This window comes from Ruditapes philippinarum, unplaced genomic scaffold (genome assembly GCF_026571515.1).
Source record: "Ruditapes philippinarum isolate M1 unplaced genomic scaffold, ASM2657151v2 ctg4902_1_1_1_1, whole genome shotgun sequence".
Taxonomy (NCBI): Eukaryota; Metazoa; Mollusca; class Bivalvia; order Venerida; family Veneridae; genus Ruditapes; species Ruditapes philippinarum.
The window spans coordinates 6,805-25,474 of record NW_026857753.1 but is presented as its reverse complement, the minus strand read 5'-3'; the positions used below and the strand labels follow the sequence as shown (position 1 = coordinate 25,474).

At 31.3% G+C, this 18,670-nt stretch overlaps 2 protein-coding genes across 5 annotated transcripts in view; both read left to right on the top strand.

The window, feature by feature from the left end:
- Nucleotides 1-9,086, top strand: part of LOC132750839 (uncharacterized) — a 61,573-nt gene extending 52,487 nt beyond the window's left edge. For all 4 annotated transcript variants that reach the window (XM_060740891.1, XM_060740890.1, XM_060740889.1 and 1 more), the window contains exons 18-19: nucleotides 4,499-4,580; nucleotides 5,291-9,086. In XM_060740891.1, coding sequence (XP_060596874.1) covers nucleotides 4,499-4,580; nucleotides 5,291-6,504 — 1,296 coding nt within the window. In that variant the 3' untranslated portion in view covers nucleotides 6,505-9,086. The remainder of the gene's footprint in view (nucleotides 1-4,498; nucleotides 4,581-5,290) is intronic.
- A 4,043-nt stretch (nucleotides 9,087-13,129) lies between these two features.
- LOC132750844 (zonadhesin-like) lies at nucleotides 13,130-18,123 on the top strand (the record flags this gene model as incomplete). The annotated part of the gene is made up of 3 exons (XM_060740897.1): nucleotides 13,130-13,238; nucleotides 17,184-17,423; nucleotides 17,884-18,123. Coding segments are annotated over exons 1-3 (589 nt in total), but the record flags the coding sequence as incomplete, so codon positions are not given.
- Between the last annotated feature and the right edge of the window lie 547 nt (nucleotides 18,124-18,670).

Sequence of the window (18,670 nt, the reverse complement as noted above, 5' to 3'; positions counted from 1 at the left end):
TAATATTTTATTTCGTGTTAATGACTTTACATGTACTAGCACAAATTGGTGAACTAATATCTGTCACAGGTTGTTTTAAGAGGAATATGGTCTTCCTCCATCAGTAAAATCTCGAAAGTCCCTATATGACCAACAAACATACAAACATTTGTGAGCCTTCTGCTGTTTTTTGCTGATACATTATGAAGTGATATAGAATTGATATATGTACTTAATGATCAGTTGTTCTAATACTACATTATGTTGTTTTATTAGTTTCTGTATAAAGATATTTATGATATTTTAAATATGATATTTTTACCTGTTAATTCATATACCTTGGATAATCATTTCACCAAACCATGTACAGTTTTGTAATGTTTTTGTCAGTTATAAATTACTCATATGATAAAGGTTGTTACAGGTTTAAAGTATTAGAGTCAAATACAGCAGCCAGTAACCCAGGCTCCTGGTTTCACAAATTGACCTTATAAAAAGGGATAGGATCACAGTTTCGGATCAATTTTACGTACGACCCTAATTACGTTATTGGGGTGTATCCTTCATCAGTACAATACTTGATTATAAAGTTTGTTAATGGGGTATTTAGAATAAGGGAGATAATGAAAAAAAAATAATGTTAATTCAAAAAGGACATTTTGTCAGTTGTCCAAAAAAATGATCCCATGACCCTAAAAATCTGACCATATTTTATGAAATTTATTAATGGATTATGTTTTTCTTTTTTTCCTAATTCAAAATTTTTGTTCTATGGCAACAGCATATGTCAATTTTTAAATATTAACAATATAAATCAACAAAACTGCAAATATTTTTAGAACATTAAATATGAAATAATCAGAGATCACTTGATCCTGATCTTTTCTTAGTGAACACGGGGCCTGTATATTTAACAGGTGTTCCTGGGTTATGCACATATATTGACCTGTTTTATTAGTCCCCTACCGGTTTAACCAGAGGGGACTTTAGGTTTACCCTCCATCCGTTTGTCCATCCGTCTGTTAGTCCGTATGACCTAAGTGAAGTTATGGGGTGAATATCCATGTTCATTCCGTACAGACAGTACTTGTGGGGAAATACGTTGTTTATGGGGTGGGAATACGTTGTTTATGGGGTTTTAGAGATCAAAGGAGATCAAAGAAAAAACCCCATAATGTCAACTCAGTAGGAACTTCTGTCAGTCCATCCGTCCAAAAAACTGGATCCCACAATAACTTAAAAAGTACTGACAATTTTTTTATGAAACTTGATATATGGAGATTATGCACGTCTTTTCTTTTTTTCCTAAGTTGAAAATTCTGGTTGCTATGGCAACAAATAGACTAAAAATATGTCAAATTTAACACATAAACTGGATCCAGTGATAACATAAAAAGTACTGCAAATATTTTTATGAAACTTGAAATATGAAATATGGGTAGATGGCAGTCTGGAAATTATGCACATTTTTTTCTTTACTTCCTATGCTGAAAATTCTGGTTGCTATGGCAACAAACAGACTGAATTTCAAGATTTCTGATTCCAATTTTTATGCTTTTTCACTATAACTTCTTTATTTCTTAGGGTATTTACTTCAAACTTTAAATATTAGTTTCTGGTCATCCACCACATCATATGTGACAAGATTTACAACTCTAGCACAAAAGTTATCAGAATTGCCTCCCTTGAACTTTAAATTTTCATGAAAAAAATGTTGTTTTTTTTAATAACATCTTTATTAGTCCCCTACTGGCTTACCGGAGGGGACTTTAGGTTTACTTTCCATCTGTCAGTTCGTCCGTCTGTCTGTCAGTCCGTCTGTGCACAAAACTGGATCCCGCGATAAGCAAAAAGTACTGAAAATATTTTAATGAAACTTGTTATGGATAGATGGCAGTATGGAGATTATGCACGTCTTTTTCTTTTCTTTCTATGTTGAAAATTCTGGTTGCTATTGCAACAAATAGACTGAAAATATGGCAAATTTTACACATAAACTTGATCCAGTGATAAGGCAAAAAGTACTGTAAATATTTTTATGAAACTTGAAATATGGGTAGATGGCAGTCTGGAAATTATGCACATCTTTTTCTTTTCTTCCTATGTTGAAAATTCTGGTTGCTATGACAACAAATATACTGAAAATATGGCAAATTTAACACATAAACTGGATCTAGTGATAATGCAGAAAGTACTGAAAATATTTTTATGAAACTTGAAATATGCGTAAATGGCAGTATGGAGATTATGCATGTCTTTTTCTTTTCACCTATTTTGAAAAAAATTGGTTGCCATGGCAACAAATAGGCTTAAAACATGGCAAATATAACAATACTTGTGATTAGTAATAAAAAGCTGAAAATTTTTATGAAACTTGAAATATGGATAGATGGTAGTATGGAGATTATACACATCATTTTAATCTTGACTAAAGGGAGAATATTGACAACTGTCATACTTAACAAACGTCAGCAACCTAGTCAAGATTTCTGATTCTAGTTTTTAGGCTTTTTCACTATAAGTTCTTTATTTCGTAAGGTATTTATTTCAAACTTCATACATAAGTTTCTGGTCATCAACCACATCATATCTGACAAGGTTTCAACTCTAGCACAAAAATTATCGGAATTGCCTCCCTTGAACTTACATGAAAAGAAATGTTTTATTTTTTTTTAATAACTTCTTTATTTCTTAATGTATCTTCTTCAAACCTCATATACATGTTTAATTATTATCACTCAAATCATTTGTGAGATGGTTCAATACTTTAGCAAGACTATTTTCAGAATTATGTCCCCCTTGAACTTAGATTTCTTTCCAGAATTTGGTATATTTTACTCCAACTTCTTCATTACTTATAGGATTTACTTCAAACTCCCACATCATAATAATATGACAAGGTTTATAAATCTAGCATCCTTATTTCCAGAATTATATCCTCCTTAAACTTTGAAGTTTTCTTATTCATTCTTTTAACTTTTACTTCAAATTTAAAATCAACATTCATTATGAACAGCTTCATTACTAATTGTTCTCTGTTACACACACATCATGTATGACATCTTGCATCTTTATTTCAAGAGTTATCTCCTCTTTAAGAATTTTGCTTTTAAAAATGTTATATTTTGGTAACAGTGATGTTTAAAAAATTAACTTTAGAGTGTCCTTCAGTCTGTCTGTTCATAAAAAGTGTTTCTTGTGATCACTTTTAAAGAACTTTTCCAACAAATTTTCTTAAAAAAGAGAAAAATAGAAACATTAGTGAATGGCCAATGACCCTTCAGAATGTTGCTGGGGTTCTAACCAGTAGGGGTTTTAAGGATTGCTTGCAATACTATGATAATTGCTTGTTTCTTAATGTATCTGCTTCAAACTTCATATGTATGTTTCTTATTATCACTCAATATATGTGAGAAGGTTCATTACTCTAGCAAGACTATTTTCAGAATTATACCCCCCTTGAACTTTTTCGAGAAATTGGTATTTTTTACTCCCAACTTCTTCATTCCTTATAGGATTTACTTCAAACTCCCACATCTTAATAATATGACAAGGTTTATAAATCTAGAATCCATATTTCTAGAATCATCTCCTACTTAAACTTTGAATTTTTCTTATTCATTCTTTAATTTTCTTATTTCGTCATGGATTTACTTCAAATTCAAAATAAACATTCATTATCAACACCTACATTATATATTTTTTTTAATTTTCATCTTTGTAAATATACATGTTAATGGTATACTAGAAAATTGTTATTTTTTTACTTTTCTTCTTTGTGACTATAAAGGGTATCATCATGTATGACAATGTTCATAAATCTAGCATCTTTATCGCAAGAGTTATCTCCTATGTTATATTTTGGTAACAGGGATGTTTAAAAAATTAACTTTAGAGTCTCCTTCAGTCTGTCTGTTCATAAAACTGTTTCCTGAGATAACTTTTAAAGATTTTTTTTCAACAAATTTACTTAAAATAGAGAAAAGTTGAAACATTTGTTATACTTATTCATCCTGAGAAAATTAGACCTTTTGATTATTTGTTGTATATAAAGCATAATTTCCTTACTTGGCAGGGAAACTAACACATTTGATTTAGACAAACTTAGAACTCAAAAGATTTAAGTTCATTCATTCATTCAATGGTATAATTAAATGGCCAATGGCCCATCAGAATGTTGCTGGGGTTCTAACCGGTAGGGGACTTATGGGTTGCTTGCAATACTATGATAATTGCTTGTTATTCAAGTTACTGCCAATTTCACTGCAAACTTAATTCAAAAATAGCAGTAGTGAACTTAATGACTTTATAGGCATGTTATTATCAGCTAGAAAGTCACAGAAAAACTTGTGCCCTGCCTGGCCTAGAATTTTACCCTTGTTAGGCCTGGGCTGATGATACAGATGCTTGATTTTTTACACCTTTATTTAAGGTATACTGTTGTCCTTACTTCATATTATGTTTGAGAAGAAAAGATTATTCCGAGAACATTTTGTAAAATTATGAAATATTTATTTAGTCTAGAGACAACCATGACAGTGGTAAAGGTTCAGATAGCCCCGGTTCAAGCCTAGACCAGCATTCAGTGCAGCTACGAGATGGTATTAAATTTATTGTAGTTTTTTTTGTAAAGTATATTGTAAACATTTTCTTATGCAATGCTTTAAGATATCTGATTAAAGTAAAACCTTTCCTTCTTTGAAAATTGTTTATAAGTTATTTTGTATTATTCTGACATGTAGTTTGAAGAATTTATAGACATTTAATAACCTGTCGCTACGTCATGTCATGGCTTAGGATTACTACCTTTAAAAGTATCTGTTGGTTATAGCTTGCAAACCTGTCGCTACGTCATGTCATGGCTTAGGATTACTACCTTTAAAAGTATCTGTTGGTTATAGCTTGCAACACTACTAAATTTATATTATTAATTATATAGATGTCTGATTCGTTGTATGACTCAGTATAAATGGTTGTTAGACATCTTTTCAGTAAATTTACTTGATTTGAAGAAACATGCAAACATGCTAATAATCCATTATTAAACACATGTTTGATGTTTCTTAAGAATGGAAAAGATATAGATTTCTGAGGCATTATGTGCCTTTAAATCAATTGAGTCAGTGGTTATGCATTTTAATGATTTACAGTGTTAGATATTTGTAAGAGTAGCTTAATTATAACTGAAAAATAAGAGCCAAGTCCACAAATATAATTCTTCCCTTACTTAGTTAATGTGGCATACATGAAAGGTTAAATTTAAAGATAGTTAAGTGAGTGTTTCTTGTTTTACATTTTGAATCCGTTACAGATGTGACAGAATTGGAAGAGTTCCCTTGTCAGGAATCAGATTCACCAGTACTAGGTAAAAACAATGATAAACAGCATCTTGTACATGCACAGCCAAAATCCTCACCTGTATTGTCTGGCTACCATAAACATGTTTCTGATGTGCCCAGTACTGATCAAGGAACTATAGAAAGTTCAGAGGATGAAATAGATGAAGATCTCCAAGATACTCATAGTGTTAAAAAAATGTTAAAAGGAAACGAAAAAAAGAAAATGCTCAAACAAGACGAAGTACCTTGCAGTGATGAAGATAAATTGGCTTTAGTTGCTGAGGAGAAGAAAGAAAATGTAAAGGAAGAATCAAGAGAAGGTCTTAGGATGGATTATAGTTTAGCAACAATTCTAAATGGTAAAACGGAAAAAGTTTTGAAACATTCAAATATAACTGCAGGAGAAAATGAAAATATAGAAAATGATGTGGGAGAATTTTCTAAAAGCAGACAGGATGTGGAAGAAAATTATGATAAAGGTGAAGATATAAAAGTTACACCACTTAATGGAGGAGGCGCCACCAATGAAGTAGTAGGAGAGACTAAGAATGTGTTAGATACTGAGAGAATATCTGATTGTTCTGATTCAAATGCTGTAGATTTTGAGGACTTCATTGATGACCTAAATAAGAGTTCAAATCCCTATAAAAATCCAGATGAAGTTTCACTAGGAGATGGATCAACAGTTAGTGACTTTTCCTGTTCAAGTATTATAGATACTGGGGGCACCAGAAATCCAGATGAAGATTTTGACATGACAGACGATGACGGAGAAAGTGCTAAAGATGCTAATGATGCTAGTATAGTTGAAGAAGACTTAAGTCACATCAGTTCAAATGCTGATGAAAAGGCTGAAAAAAACAAAAAAATAGATGATGATGTAAATCAAGATGACAAACTGTTAGATAGAGTTACAGAGAAAGGCATTGAATTATATACATCACAAAATTCAGGTAAAGCTTGTCAGGAAGAAAATGTAGTAGAGGACGGCAAGAACACCAGCGGACCTGCCAGTTTAGAGCCGTATATTAAAGCCAGTTTAGGAAGCAATGGATTTTTGAAATCCTCTAAATCAAACAAAGATGATATTAATGTAGCTTTAAAGGGGGAAGTTTGTTCTAAACCTTTAAAAGGTCAAACTGATATCCCTGTACAAAGTTCCTTTCAAACAAACACAGAGGCATAGAATTCATTTCAGTGCAATACATTGAGTGTTGCATTGTTTCCTTCAACTCAGTTGATTATAAAAAAAACAGTTATGAGAAATTGTTGCTTATCAAACAATCAAGTAGCATGATACATGAATTAACTCAACATGTTACATTTATCATACTATTATATATAATACTAAGCATTCAACCACCTGCTCTGATCTTGTATGTGTTCATAGATATTGTAAAGGCAACAAGATTTCTGTTTGCAGTTTAAAAGCCTATCAAGTCATCTCATATTTTCACTTGCTTCTGTTGAAATGGATTTTAATTTGGCACAGTGTATTTGAAGTATAAGTGGTTTTCATCATAGAAATACTATAAAATGAGCTACAAAAAGCCTGCTCATACTGCACAGATGTGTACTTGTGGAAAAAAAACTTATTACTTTCTGTTCATAATATTGAAGTTATTAATATCATATGAAACAATATCTGAATAATATTGTTTGTATTTACATGACTTTATGATTATATGTTAAGGGATAACAGAAACTTAAATATTTTATTGATATGAAGGGAATATGGTTCAAGTGTGCTGTTCTGAAGTGTAATATTTTTGGAGCTGTTTGTATAAATTTATATATCCAGGAGCTCGCTGGAAGGGCTAATGTGTATATATTATTGTGCAATTCAATCTACTAAAAAATCACTCAAAAGTAATATTCCTTTTATTGTTAATTTACTTACTGTATTACCTACTGTATATTACATGTACATAAAGAATATCTAGACAAAGCTGAAGTTAAGGATAATTATGCACAGTTGACTCTCGGTAACTCGAAATCCAAGGGACTGGGCATTTTACTTCGAGAGAAACGGAGTTCGAGTAACGTGGATCTGCCGCCATTACGTTGGCATTCGTACATGTATATACATGTGCCTGATTGAATATGCAAAGAAGTAGGTTTGTTTATTTAGTTATCTAAGTGTTAAAACCAATTAAGTCCTGGAACCGATTAAAGCCACTTCTACGACGTGTTAATAATACATGACGACTGTCAATTAAAATTACTATGAAACGTGTGAATCACGAGTGACATTATATCACATTAATGTCGCCGACCTTTTATCAGTTGGCTGTTTTCACACTTCGACTAATTGAGATGAAAATATGTCGAACTTTAATTGACGGGACCAAATTTTCTTTTCGACTAAACAGGAGTCTCGGTAAGTCAAAATTTGACCTAAGCGGAGTTAAAAAACAAAGATAAAGAAGGAATTTTGACGGGACTTTAGAAATTCTTCGACTAACGCGGAATTTTGAGTAAAGCGATTTTGACTTATTGAGAGTCAACTGTATTTAAGTATTGTATAAACATACAGTGGCAATTTCACATTTCCATAGATATTAAAGTGTGGAATACAGACAGAAATGTCCTTATTCATGTAAATCTTACAGTTGAAAATGACAGTATTTTCATTTAATATTTACATAAATTTTATCTCTAGTTTAAGATTTCATGTAAACTGTAGTTAAAATTGTTTTAAGATAAAAACTTGTATCATTGAAATTTTTATAAAAAAAGAGACAGAGATAGAGAATTAAGGGAGAATAAAAAAAAATCTGTTAGTTATATTCATGGTTTTTATTTGACATTTTGGCATGAGTCATTTTAAGTTATTACCTTATATAAATACTAATGCCTTATTTACAACTGTTTAATTGAACTGCTGAAATTTATGCATGCGCAATGATGAAATGAAATGTTGACCGGTCAACATTTTTAATTGTTACATGCCTGTCAAGGTCTTCAGGTATTTCCATTAATGCTGCCCGGCACTATTTGGTTATAGAACGTTGATAAGCTTGATGTACGTTAGTGGTTCATCTGTAGGATCCAGTTGTAAACAATTAAAACAGTTGTAAAAATATTATTTGTATGTTGTTGCAATATATATTGTAGTTTGATTGCAAAGCATAAGGTAGCTAAATGTACAACAGTCAGTTGGTCAAGGCCAAGAAGGCCAGTAAAGGATTTCTACACAATATTTCAAAAATTGTTTACTTATATTTTTCACTATTAAACAATGCCATGACTCTGTCAAGTTATATAACTGTGTTTATAATTTTTTTTGTCAAATTTTCTGTCCATGACTGAGTGAATGGGTAAATAGTTTATGAAATATTGTTATTGACAGGAATCTGAGCTGGGGGCATTTGTGTTTAACAAACAAATTCTTGTTTTTTACCATATTTTGACATATTTTTAAAATGGCAAAAATTTAAAGAAAATAATGTAGATTTTTACTGTCAGATCTTCCCGTCAATATATGTAATTACTTCATTTGTACTACACAAACATTTTTTTTATCTTAATGAAAATAAGCATGAATATGGAGGTATGCTGGTTTCATTTGATTTATGGAATATAACATTTTGATTATTTAATATTTATATAAATATAGATACATTTATAGACTAAATGCTTGGTCCAGGGTTGGATAATTGATATACACATGTAGCAGTGTCTATAAAATCTCAAGCTCATTTATATATACACCTAGTTTAGTAAAGTATAACCTCGAAATTAAGTAATAAAAATTGCGTCAACAATTTTTTACAGCAACATTTCTTCAGAAACCAAAGGACTGGCTATCAAAGGAACTCCACTGAGGTTTTTTTGTCATGATAGGATTGGAAATGTTTTCTCTGAGTTTATTGTATACCTTTTGATGTAGGTCTGGATCAATAACTCGTGTGCTAATTTTCAGATCAGTGGTACAGAATAATCATTTTTGTTGTGCAAAATGACATATAAGTGAAAGCTTTTCACACAAATTGACCTTAGAGTCACACAAAAATCAATATTCAATTTAATTTCTTTATTTTTCCTTTGCAGATTTTTCCATTAAACTGTTTCATTTGATCTAATGTAAGAATTTCCAATTCTATGTTTTTGTTGTTTTTTTTACCTCAGTGGAGTTCCTTAAATGAAACTAGTCAGGAATAGTGGTCCCCTAAAATGTAAATTACAAAACCTCATTATCTTAAGGTACATGGCCAAGAGTTTTGGTATGTGGTATATAACATTATCTGGAGGTCCTGGAGGTGTTCGAATTAAATCTCTAAGGACAAAATTGACTCGGTCCCAGGGGTCATGGGCTTTCCTTATATGTATATAGTAAAAACTTTAAAAATATCTTCTCTGAAGTTTACATTATGACTTCACATTGAACATTATTTAATATTGTTCAAATTATGACCCTTGGATCGTCATTGGCCTTGTCCCAGCGGTCATAGATTTGTACTATTTGTATATAGTATAACTTGAAAAATCCTCTTCTCAATCTCTGAAACCCAACGAGCTAGAGCTTACATCATTGGCATGAAACATCATCTAATTGATATCTACCAAGATTTTGTTCATATTATGTTCTGTGGAAATTGTCCCCTGTCTTAGAGAGTCATGGATTTTCCTCTTTATGTACATCCAACAATTATCTCACTCTCTTAAACATCATGGGTCATAACAATTTAGTGTAGATGCTAGTCATGACTGATAGATGGACCCAATTAATTTTGAGTACAGTTGGTCAAAGGCCAAGATCACAGTACACTTATAACCTTGTCCAACCCTTGTCCTCAGGGTCAGTGCGACCCGACCCCCCTCCCCACCTACCTTGTTTATTTACTCATTTTGAAATCTCACAGTTAAGTATACTCATAGAATAAAGAAATTATTTTAAATGTATTTTGTAATTATAATGTTGTTTATTTGGCTAAAATCATGTAAAAGGTACATTTATTTCTATGCCAGGCTAACAATGTGACAATAATCAAGGAGCATATCATGTATTTGATTTGAAAAGATGATATGACCTCAGACAGTGTACAAATTAAACATAATCACTCACTCAGTTGATGAAAAAAAGCTGTGTTTTTCATGTTTAGCAAATTTCACCTATTTTAACTTGTAAATAGATTTTGTTTTTGAGATTCATTCCTTATCTGAGATTTTACTAAAAATAAAATAAATAGCTAGGTTTTGGAAAAAAGTTTCAGTTAGGATTAAAGATTGTAACGTTAAGTGTTACGTAATTACGCAACTACTCATTTTATCTGAAACTGTGCATTATTCTAAAATACTCTTTAACCATTTTCCCATTATTTGAGTACTGGTCAGAGACCATCAACCGGACACTTTTTGAACTTTTTTCTGTGCAGATTTCATAATTTTTAACCTAGAGACTAAAAAATTTGACACAGTTCAGCTAGGTTCTTCTCCAAACTAGTTTTTTCTGATTGTAGTGACACTTATATCTGAGGCTCGACAAGGAGGGTATCAAAATTACCTAAATCGTCTACAGTACCATGTGTCCGGACAGATATGTACATGACGTGATTTAATTCAGATAAAAGCTTGGGTGTTTTGGTTTTTGATTTTTAACATGATATTCAATATTTCAGCAACAAATGCTGAAGTTTTGGTTATTCTATTATTCACTCTGCAAATGATTATAGCTGGTATATGAGGTCAGGCATTGCTTTCTTGACCCCCAAATTTCAAGGTCAACATTCTTGAAATAGACATTAAAATATTACCATTTACGGAGGTTGAAATAAATTTATTTACTTAATTTTAAAAGAAACATGCACTTATTGTTGATAAAAAAGTGACTGACAACCACTGAACAAAGAAAATACTAAATTAAGCATTTTCGGGGCCGTCCGGGTTTGGTGGTTGTCCGGTTTTGGTGGTCCCCAACCAGTATGCTAAAAAAAACAATTATGTGCTTCCTGAATAAAAAGAAATAAAATTTGTTTGCATTCATTTAGTGATGAAGTAATTTATCAGAATCAGAACCATTTGGTTCATTGACATAACATATAACAGTGGCAATGTTGTCATTGTGAATTAACTGTGAATGCTATATTTTTACATGTATTGTTTATTGTTTGATATGAGCCAGTTTATTAAAAGATAGAGTGCTATTTTACTTTCTGGAATTATTATATTATGGTGATGAAAAAAAACCATTAAATGTTCTTATCATTTAATCTTTGTTGTTGAAGTTGATTGGTTATTTTTGTAATGATATATGTGCCATAAACATGTTGAATGATATCTTAGTTTTATTATGATGATATATCATATACTACATTGTTTCTTAAAGATATACTATGCTCAAATTTGATATTAGAAAATATTGATAATTGCTACATAGTGTCTTTATAAATATAAAGCTAACATGTTTTGAATTCACAAAAAGAAATGTTATGTTAAAAATTCTACACACTTTGAATATAATTATAGTGGTGTTAAAAAAAAACTGTTATAGGGAATGCTGCATAGTTTTTTTTTCATTCTTTTATTTAAATTAGACATAACTCTGTAAAAATTTCTTAGAATTTCAATAAATTTCTGTGATTAAAATATATTATCCATTTTCAGCATAGTATATCTTTAGGGCGATAAAGTAAACTTTAAAGTGCTAGCAAACAAAATCACTTGTTTATATGACAAGTAGAGGTACAGGTCAGCCCTCACAATCTGTGTTCCTATACAAGACTTTACCATTCACTGCTTATAAATCGTTTTATACAGTTTTTACATTTGTAACTTCACTAATCAAGATCCATAACTCTGATATATAGATTTTGACTGATTTATGGTCCTTTGTGAAGTTAAAAAGTTCCTTGTTCAAGATTTTGGTGCTACATAAATCTTTAAAATTACTAATGATGTTCACTTGAAACTTAATTCATAGGTCTTCTGAATTATAATTGAGTTATATTTTTAAGACCCTGAACTCTGGTATAGGTTTTGATTTAAATATTGTCCTTTTTGGTGACCTTACAAAACTCATTGATATCTATATGAAACTGATAACTATTTCATGCAGTGTTTTATAATAAAGTATTCCTTTTGTTAATCTCTTTGTTATCCATGCTCTTGTTTTATCATCAAGCACTGTGAATAGTTCAAGTACACTGCCCTACTGCAGCTCTTGTTTTGCCCAAAATATACTGAATTTGTGTATTGGAATGAACCTGCTTCATGTGTGTCCTAGAGTATGGATGTTAAACAACAGTATAGACCCTGATAAGTTAATGTCACCTTGAAGAGGTCATTGAGGGAGACATCACTGATCCAACAACGTATCATGTTATTTACATTAATGAAGGGATAAGATGTGAATTAGCATTTGACATCCCAAATTATTAACCCCCCACCCCACACACAAAGAGACAGGATGGACTGAAATTACCCTTATTTTGATCATAAATGGAACACAGCTATGATAAGTGGTGACATCTTCTGTAATACTGTACTGTTTTTTTTTCTGATAAAATACTTTTCATTGTTTTTGTCATTTTAGAATAAGTCTACAATTTTAATTATTGTTTTATTATAATGTATTGCTGGAGAATGATTCATTTTCCACTCATCTGCCATGTTTTACATTAATAACCACCAATGATTTTGTTGTTGTATGTAATTAATGATGATGATCATAAGTTTATTTTAAGAAGTTTTACTTGAATTGGGAATACAAACTATGCACAGCATGCTTGAAGAATGTGTTGTTGTTGTTGTTGTTGTTGTTGTTGTTGTATTTTTTCATTAATTTTGTCATTCATATACTCATAGGTAACATGCATATAATGCATCATATTGTTAACAACATAAACCTGCTGGCAGTAACTGATATTCTAGCTATACAACTTGTACAGATCACAGACATGTGTCTACCTTCTTATTTAGGTTTGCACTGTTCAGTTAATATATATTCTGAAATGTTGCCATACCTCACCCCTTTCACCCACATTTCATTGTACTATTATTGATAATTCTTTTGAGATAAACCAATTTATAATACATTTTGTATTTTTTGAAATGTATTTTGTTATTGTGATAAACTGGTGTAATTCTTGAAAGTGCCATTGTGTTTAGTCAGTTATTCAATACTTATTGTGTTCTGTACAGATTTTATTTTTCTTTTAAATTTTCAAGTGAGGGGAAAATTGTTAGCAGATGTTTAAGGAAAATTGTGCTCTGTAAGAAATAAAGAATTAAATACATTGAAGTGTGTAAAAAAGACAGTTAAAGATGTCAACATTAATATATTGGTACTTTATAACCTATTATTGATATTATATCTGAAGCTGACCAAATTACCGTGACATTGAAATTTATATAAAAAGACTAACAGTGGTGTACTATTTTTAAAAAATGTATAGTATGGCCAAATGAAAATGAAAAAAGTATCAACTGTTTTTCCCATATAAGCCAAAGGTAAGATGCGTTTTCTCCTCTTTAAATATTTCTTTATTCTAATTGTGTCTTTGTTTAAAATTAAAATGTTATAGAATGCATGAGAACTCAAAATTAAAATTTTTACCATTTCCATTGTTTATTGTTCCATATACTTTAAAACACAGAATACAGTGAATTTTCTGCAGATAAGATTGATTGTCAAATTGTATGTTCCCAATTTAAATATAGTTTATTAGTTTGTGGTTAAAATACGTGAAACTCATCTCTTTTGTCCAGCTGAGGTTCTAGGTCAGACTGACCTTAATACCAGGATAGTCTAGACTATGGATTTTGCAAAGGGTTTAATCTTAGTTCTTGTGGCTTATTGTGAATTTTGTTAATTTTTAGCTCACCTGTCACAAAGTGACAGGGTGAGCTTTTGTGATCGCTTTTCGTCCGGCGTCCGGCCGTCCAGCGTCCGTAAACTTTTACTTTAAATGACATCTCCTCATAAACCACTAAGCCAATTTCATCCAAACTTCACAGGAATGTTCCTTTGTTGGTCACCTTTGAAAATTGTTCAAAGAATTTAATTCCATGCAGAACTCTGGTTGCCATGGCAACCAAAACAAAAAAACTTTAAATATCTTCTTCTAAAAAACCCAAAGAGCTAGAGCTACGATTTTTGGCATGAAACATCTTCTGGTGAGTGTCTACCAAGTTTGTTCAAATAAAAGCCCTGGGGTCAAAATTGGCGGGGCCCCAGGGGGTCATTGATTTTCCCTATATGCATATAGTAAAAACTTAAAAAATCTTCTTTTAAAGAACCAAAAGAGCTAGAGCTAAGATATTTAGCATGAAACATCTTCTAGTGAGTGTCTTCAAAGTTTGTTCAAATAAAAGCCCTGGAGTCAAAATTGGCCCCGTCCCGGGGGACATTGATTTTCCTTATACAAGTATAGCAAAAACTTAAAAATCTTCTTTTAAAAAACCAACATAGCTAGAGCTAAGATAGTTAGCATGAAACATCTTCTAATGGATGTCTACCCAGTTTGTTCATATAAAAGCCCTGGGGTCAAAAATGGCCCCGCCCCAGGGGGTCGTTGATTTTCCCTATATACATATAGTAAAAACTTTAAAAAATCTTCTTTTAAAGAACCAAAAGAGTTAGAGCTAAGATATTTAGCATGAACGTCTTCTAATGGGTGTCTACCAAGTTTGTTCAAATAAAAGCCCTGGGGTCAAAATTTGCCCGGCCCTTGGGGTCATTGATTTTCCAAATTTCCTTATATGTGTATAGGAAAAACTTAAAAAATCTTCTTTGGAAAAAAACCAAATGGCTAGAGTTTAGATATTAAGCATGAAACATCTTCTAGTGATTGTCTACAAAGTTTGTTCAAATAAAAGCCCTTGGGTCAAAATAGGCCCCACTCCGGAGGTCATTCATTTTCCCTATATGTGTAAAACTATAGCAAAAATTGAAAAATCTTCTTTGAAAAAACTCAAATAGCAAGAGTTTAGATATTAAGCACGAAGCATCTTCTAGTGAGTGTCTTCAAAGTTTGTTCAAATAAAAGCCCTGGAGTCAAAATTGGCCCCGTCCCGGGGGACATTGATTTTCCTTATACAAGTATAGCAAAAACTTAAAAATCTTCTTTTAAAAAACCAACATAGCTAGAGTTTAGATATTAAGCATGAAACATTTTCTAGTAAGTGTCTACAAAGATTGTTCAAATAAAAGCCCTGGGGTCAAAACTGGCCCTGCCCCAGGTGTGTCATTGTTTTTAACTATATGTGTAAAGAAAAAAAAAATCTTTTAAAAATCCCAACGAGCTAGACCTTAGATGTTTAGCATGAAACATCTCCTAATGGTTGTCTACAAAGTTTGTTCAAATAAAAGCCCCGGGCTTTAAACTGGCCCTGCTCCGGGGACCTATATACAGGTGAGCGACTTCAGGGCCATCATGGCCCTCTTGTTTCATTGATTTGCTGATCTTATACAAACCATAGATAATGTTGCAGTCAAGAAGACATAATACCTCTTGTAAGAATAAAATTATAATGAGTTAAACAATTTCTTTTCAAATAAATACTAGTAAACAAAGATATATTGTTGCCATCTAAACAAATAACATAATAGTTAAGTAACACTAAAATCATTTCAATAAATGAAAATCTTCATTCAAAAAAATGTCTTTGAGTTACAGTACAGTTTCATGATTTAGTTCAGTACTAGTGTCTAGTACAGTATCATAATTTAGTACAGTACCAGAATTTAATACAGTACCAGAATTTAGAACAGTACAAGAATTTAGTTAAGTACCAGAATTTAGTTCAGTACCAGAATTTTGTTCAGTACCATAATTAAGTACAGTACCAGAATTTATTACAGTATCAGAATACAGTTCAGTACCAGTACTGAGTACAGTATCAGAATTTAGTACAGTACCAGAACTTAGTTCAGTACCAGAATTTAGTTCAGTACCAGAATTTAGTATAGTACCAGAATTTAGTACAGTACCGAATTTATTACAGTACCAGAATTTACTTGTGTACCAGAATTTTGTATAGTACCAGAATTAAGTACAGTACCAGAATTTAGTTCAGTACCAGAATTTAGTACAGTACCAGAATTTAGTTCAGTACCAGAATTTAGTTCAGTACCAGAATTTAGTCCAGTACCAGAATTTAGTCCAGGTTTAAGTTTAGTACCAGAATTTAGTACAGTACCAGAATTTAGTTAAGTACCAGAATTTAGTACAGTACCAGAATTTAGTACAGTATCAGAATTTAGTTCAGTATCAGAATTTAATACAGCACAAGAATTTAGAACAGTATTATAATTAAGTTCTGTATCAGAATTTAGTACAGTATCTGAATTAAGTTCAGTACCAGAATTTAGTACAGTACCAGAATTTAGTTCAGTACCAGAATTCAGTACAGTACCAGAATTTAGTTCTGTGCCAGTATTTAGTACAGTACCAGGATTTAGCACAGTATTATAATTAAGTTCTGTACCAGTATTTAGTACAGTATCAGAATTAGGTCAATACCAGAATTTAGTACAGTATCAGAATTAGGTCAGTACCAGAATTTAGTACAGTATCAGAATTTAGTACAGTATCAGAATTTAGTTCAGTACCAGAATTTAGTACAATACCAGAATTTAGTTCAGTACCAGTATTTAGTACAGAACCAGAATTTAGGTCAGTGCCATTATTTAGTACATTATCAGAATTAAGTTCAGTACCAGTATTTAGTACAGTACCAGAATTTAGTACAGTACCAGTATTTAGTACAGAACCAGAATTTAGGTCAGTACCATTATTAAGTACATTATCAGAATTAAGTACAGTACCAGAATTTAGTACATTATCAGAATTAAGTACAGTACCAGAATTTAGTAAATTATCAGAAAATTAAGTACAGTACCAGAATTTAGTACATTATCAGAATTAAGTACAGTACCAGAATTTAGTTCAGTACCAGTATTTAGTACAGAACCAGAATTTAGGTCAGTACCTTTATTTAGTACATTATCAGAATTAAGTACAGTACCAGAATTTAGTACATTATCAGAATTAAGTACAGTACCAGAATTTAGTACATTATCAGAATTAAGTACAGTACCAGAATTTAGTACATTATCAGAATTAAGTACAGTACCAGAATTTAGTACAGTATCAGAATTAGGTCAGTACCAGAATTTAGTACAGTATCAGAATTTAGTACAGTATTATAATTAAGTTCTGTACCAGTATTTAGTACAGTATCAGAATTAGGTCAGTACCAGAATTTAGTACAGTATCAGTATTTAGTACAGTATCAGAGTTTAGTTCAGTACCAGAATTTAGTACAGTACCAGAATTTAGTTCAGTACCAGTATTTAGTACAGAACCAGAATTTAGGTCAGTACCATTATTTAGTACATTATCAGAATTAAGTACAGTACCAGTATTAAGTACAGTACCAGAATTTAGTACAGTACCAGTATTTAGTACAGAACCAGAATTTAGGTCAGTACCATTATTAAGTACATTATCAGAATTAAGTACAGTACCAGAATTTAGTACATTATCAGAATTAAGTACAGTACCAGAATTTAGTAAATTATCAGAATTAAGTACAGTACCAGAATTTAGTACATTATCAGAATTAAGTACAGTACCAGAATTTAGTTCAGTACCAGTATTTAGTACAGAACCAGAATTTAGGTCAGTACCTTTATTTAGTACATTATCAGAATTAAGTACAGTACCAGAATTTAGTACATTATCAGAATTAAGTACAGTACCAGAATTTAGTACATTATCAGAATTAAGTACAGTACCAGAAATTAGTACATTATCAAAATTAAGTACAGTACCAGAATTTAGTACAGTATCAGAATTAGGTCAGTACCAGAATTTAGTACAGTATCAGAATTTAGTACATTATCAGAATTAAGTTCAGTACCAGAATTTAGTACATTATCAGAATTTAGTTCAGTACCAGTATTTAGTACAGAACCAGAATTTAGGTCAGTACCATTATTTAGTACATTATCAGAATTAAGTACAGTACCAGAATTTAGTACATTATCAGAATTTAGTTCAGTACCAGTATTTAGTACAGAACCAGAATTTAGGTCAGTACCATTATTTAGTACATTATCAGAATTAAGTTCTGTACCAGTATTTAGTACAGTATCAGAATTTAGTACAGTATCAGAATTTAGTACAGTACCAGAATTTAGTACAGTATCAGAATTTAGTACAGTACCAGAATTTAGTACAGTACCAGAATTTAGTTCAGTACCAGAATTTAGTACAGTACCAGAATTTAGTACAGTACCAGTATTTAGTACAGTATCAGTATTTAGTACAGTACCAGAATTTAGTTCAGTACCAGAATTAAGTTCAGTACCAGAATTTAGTACAGTATCAGAATTTAGTGCAGTA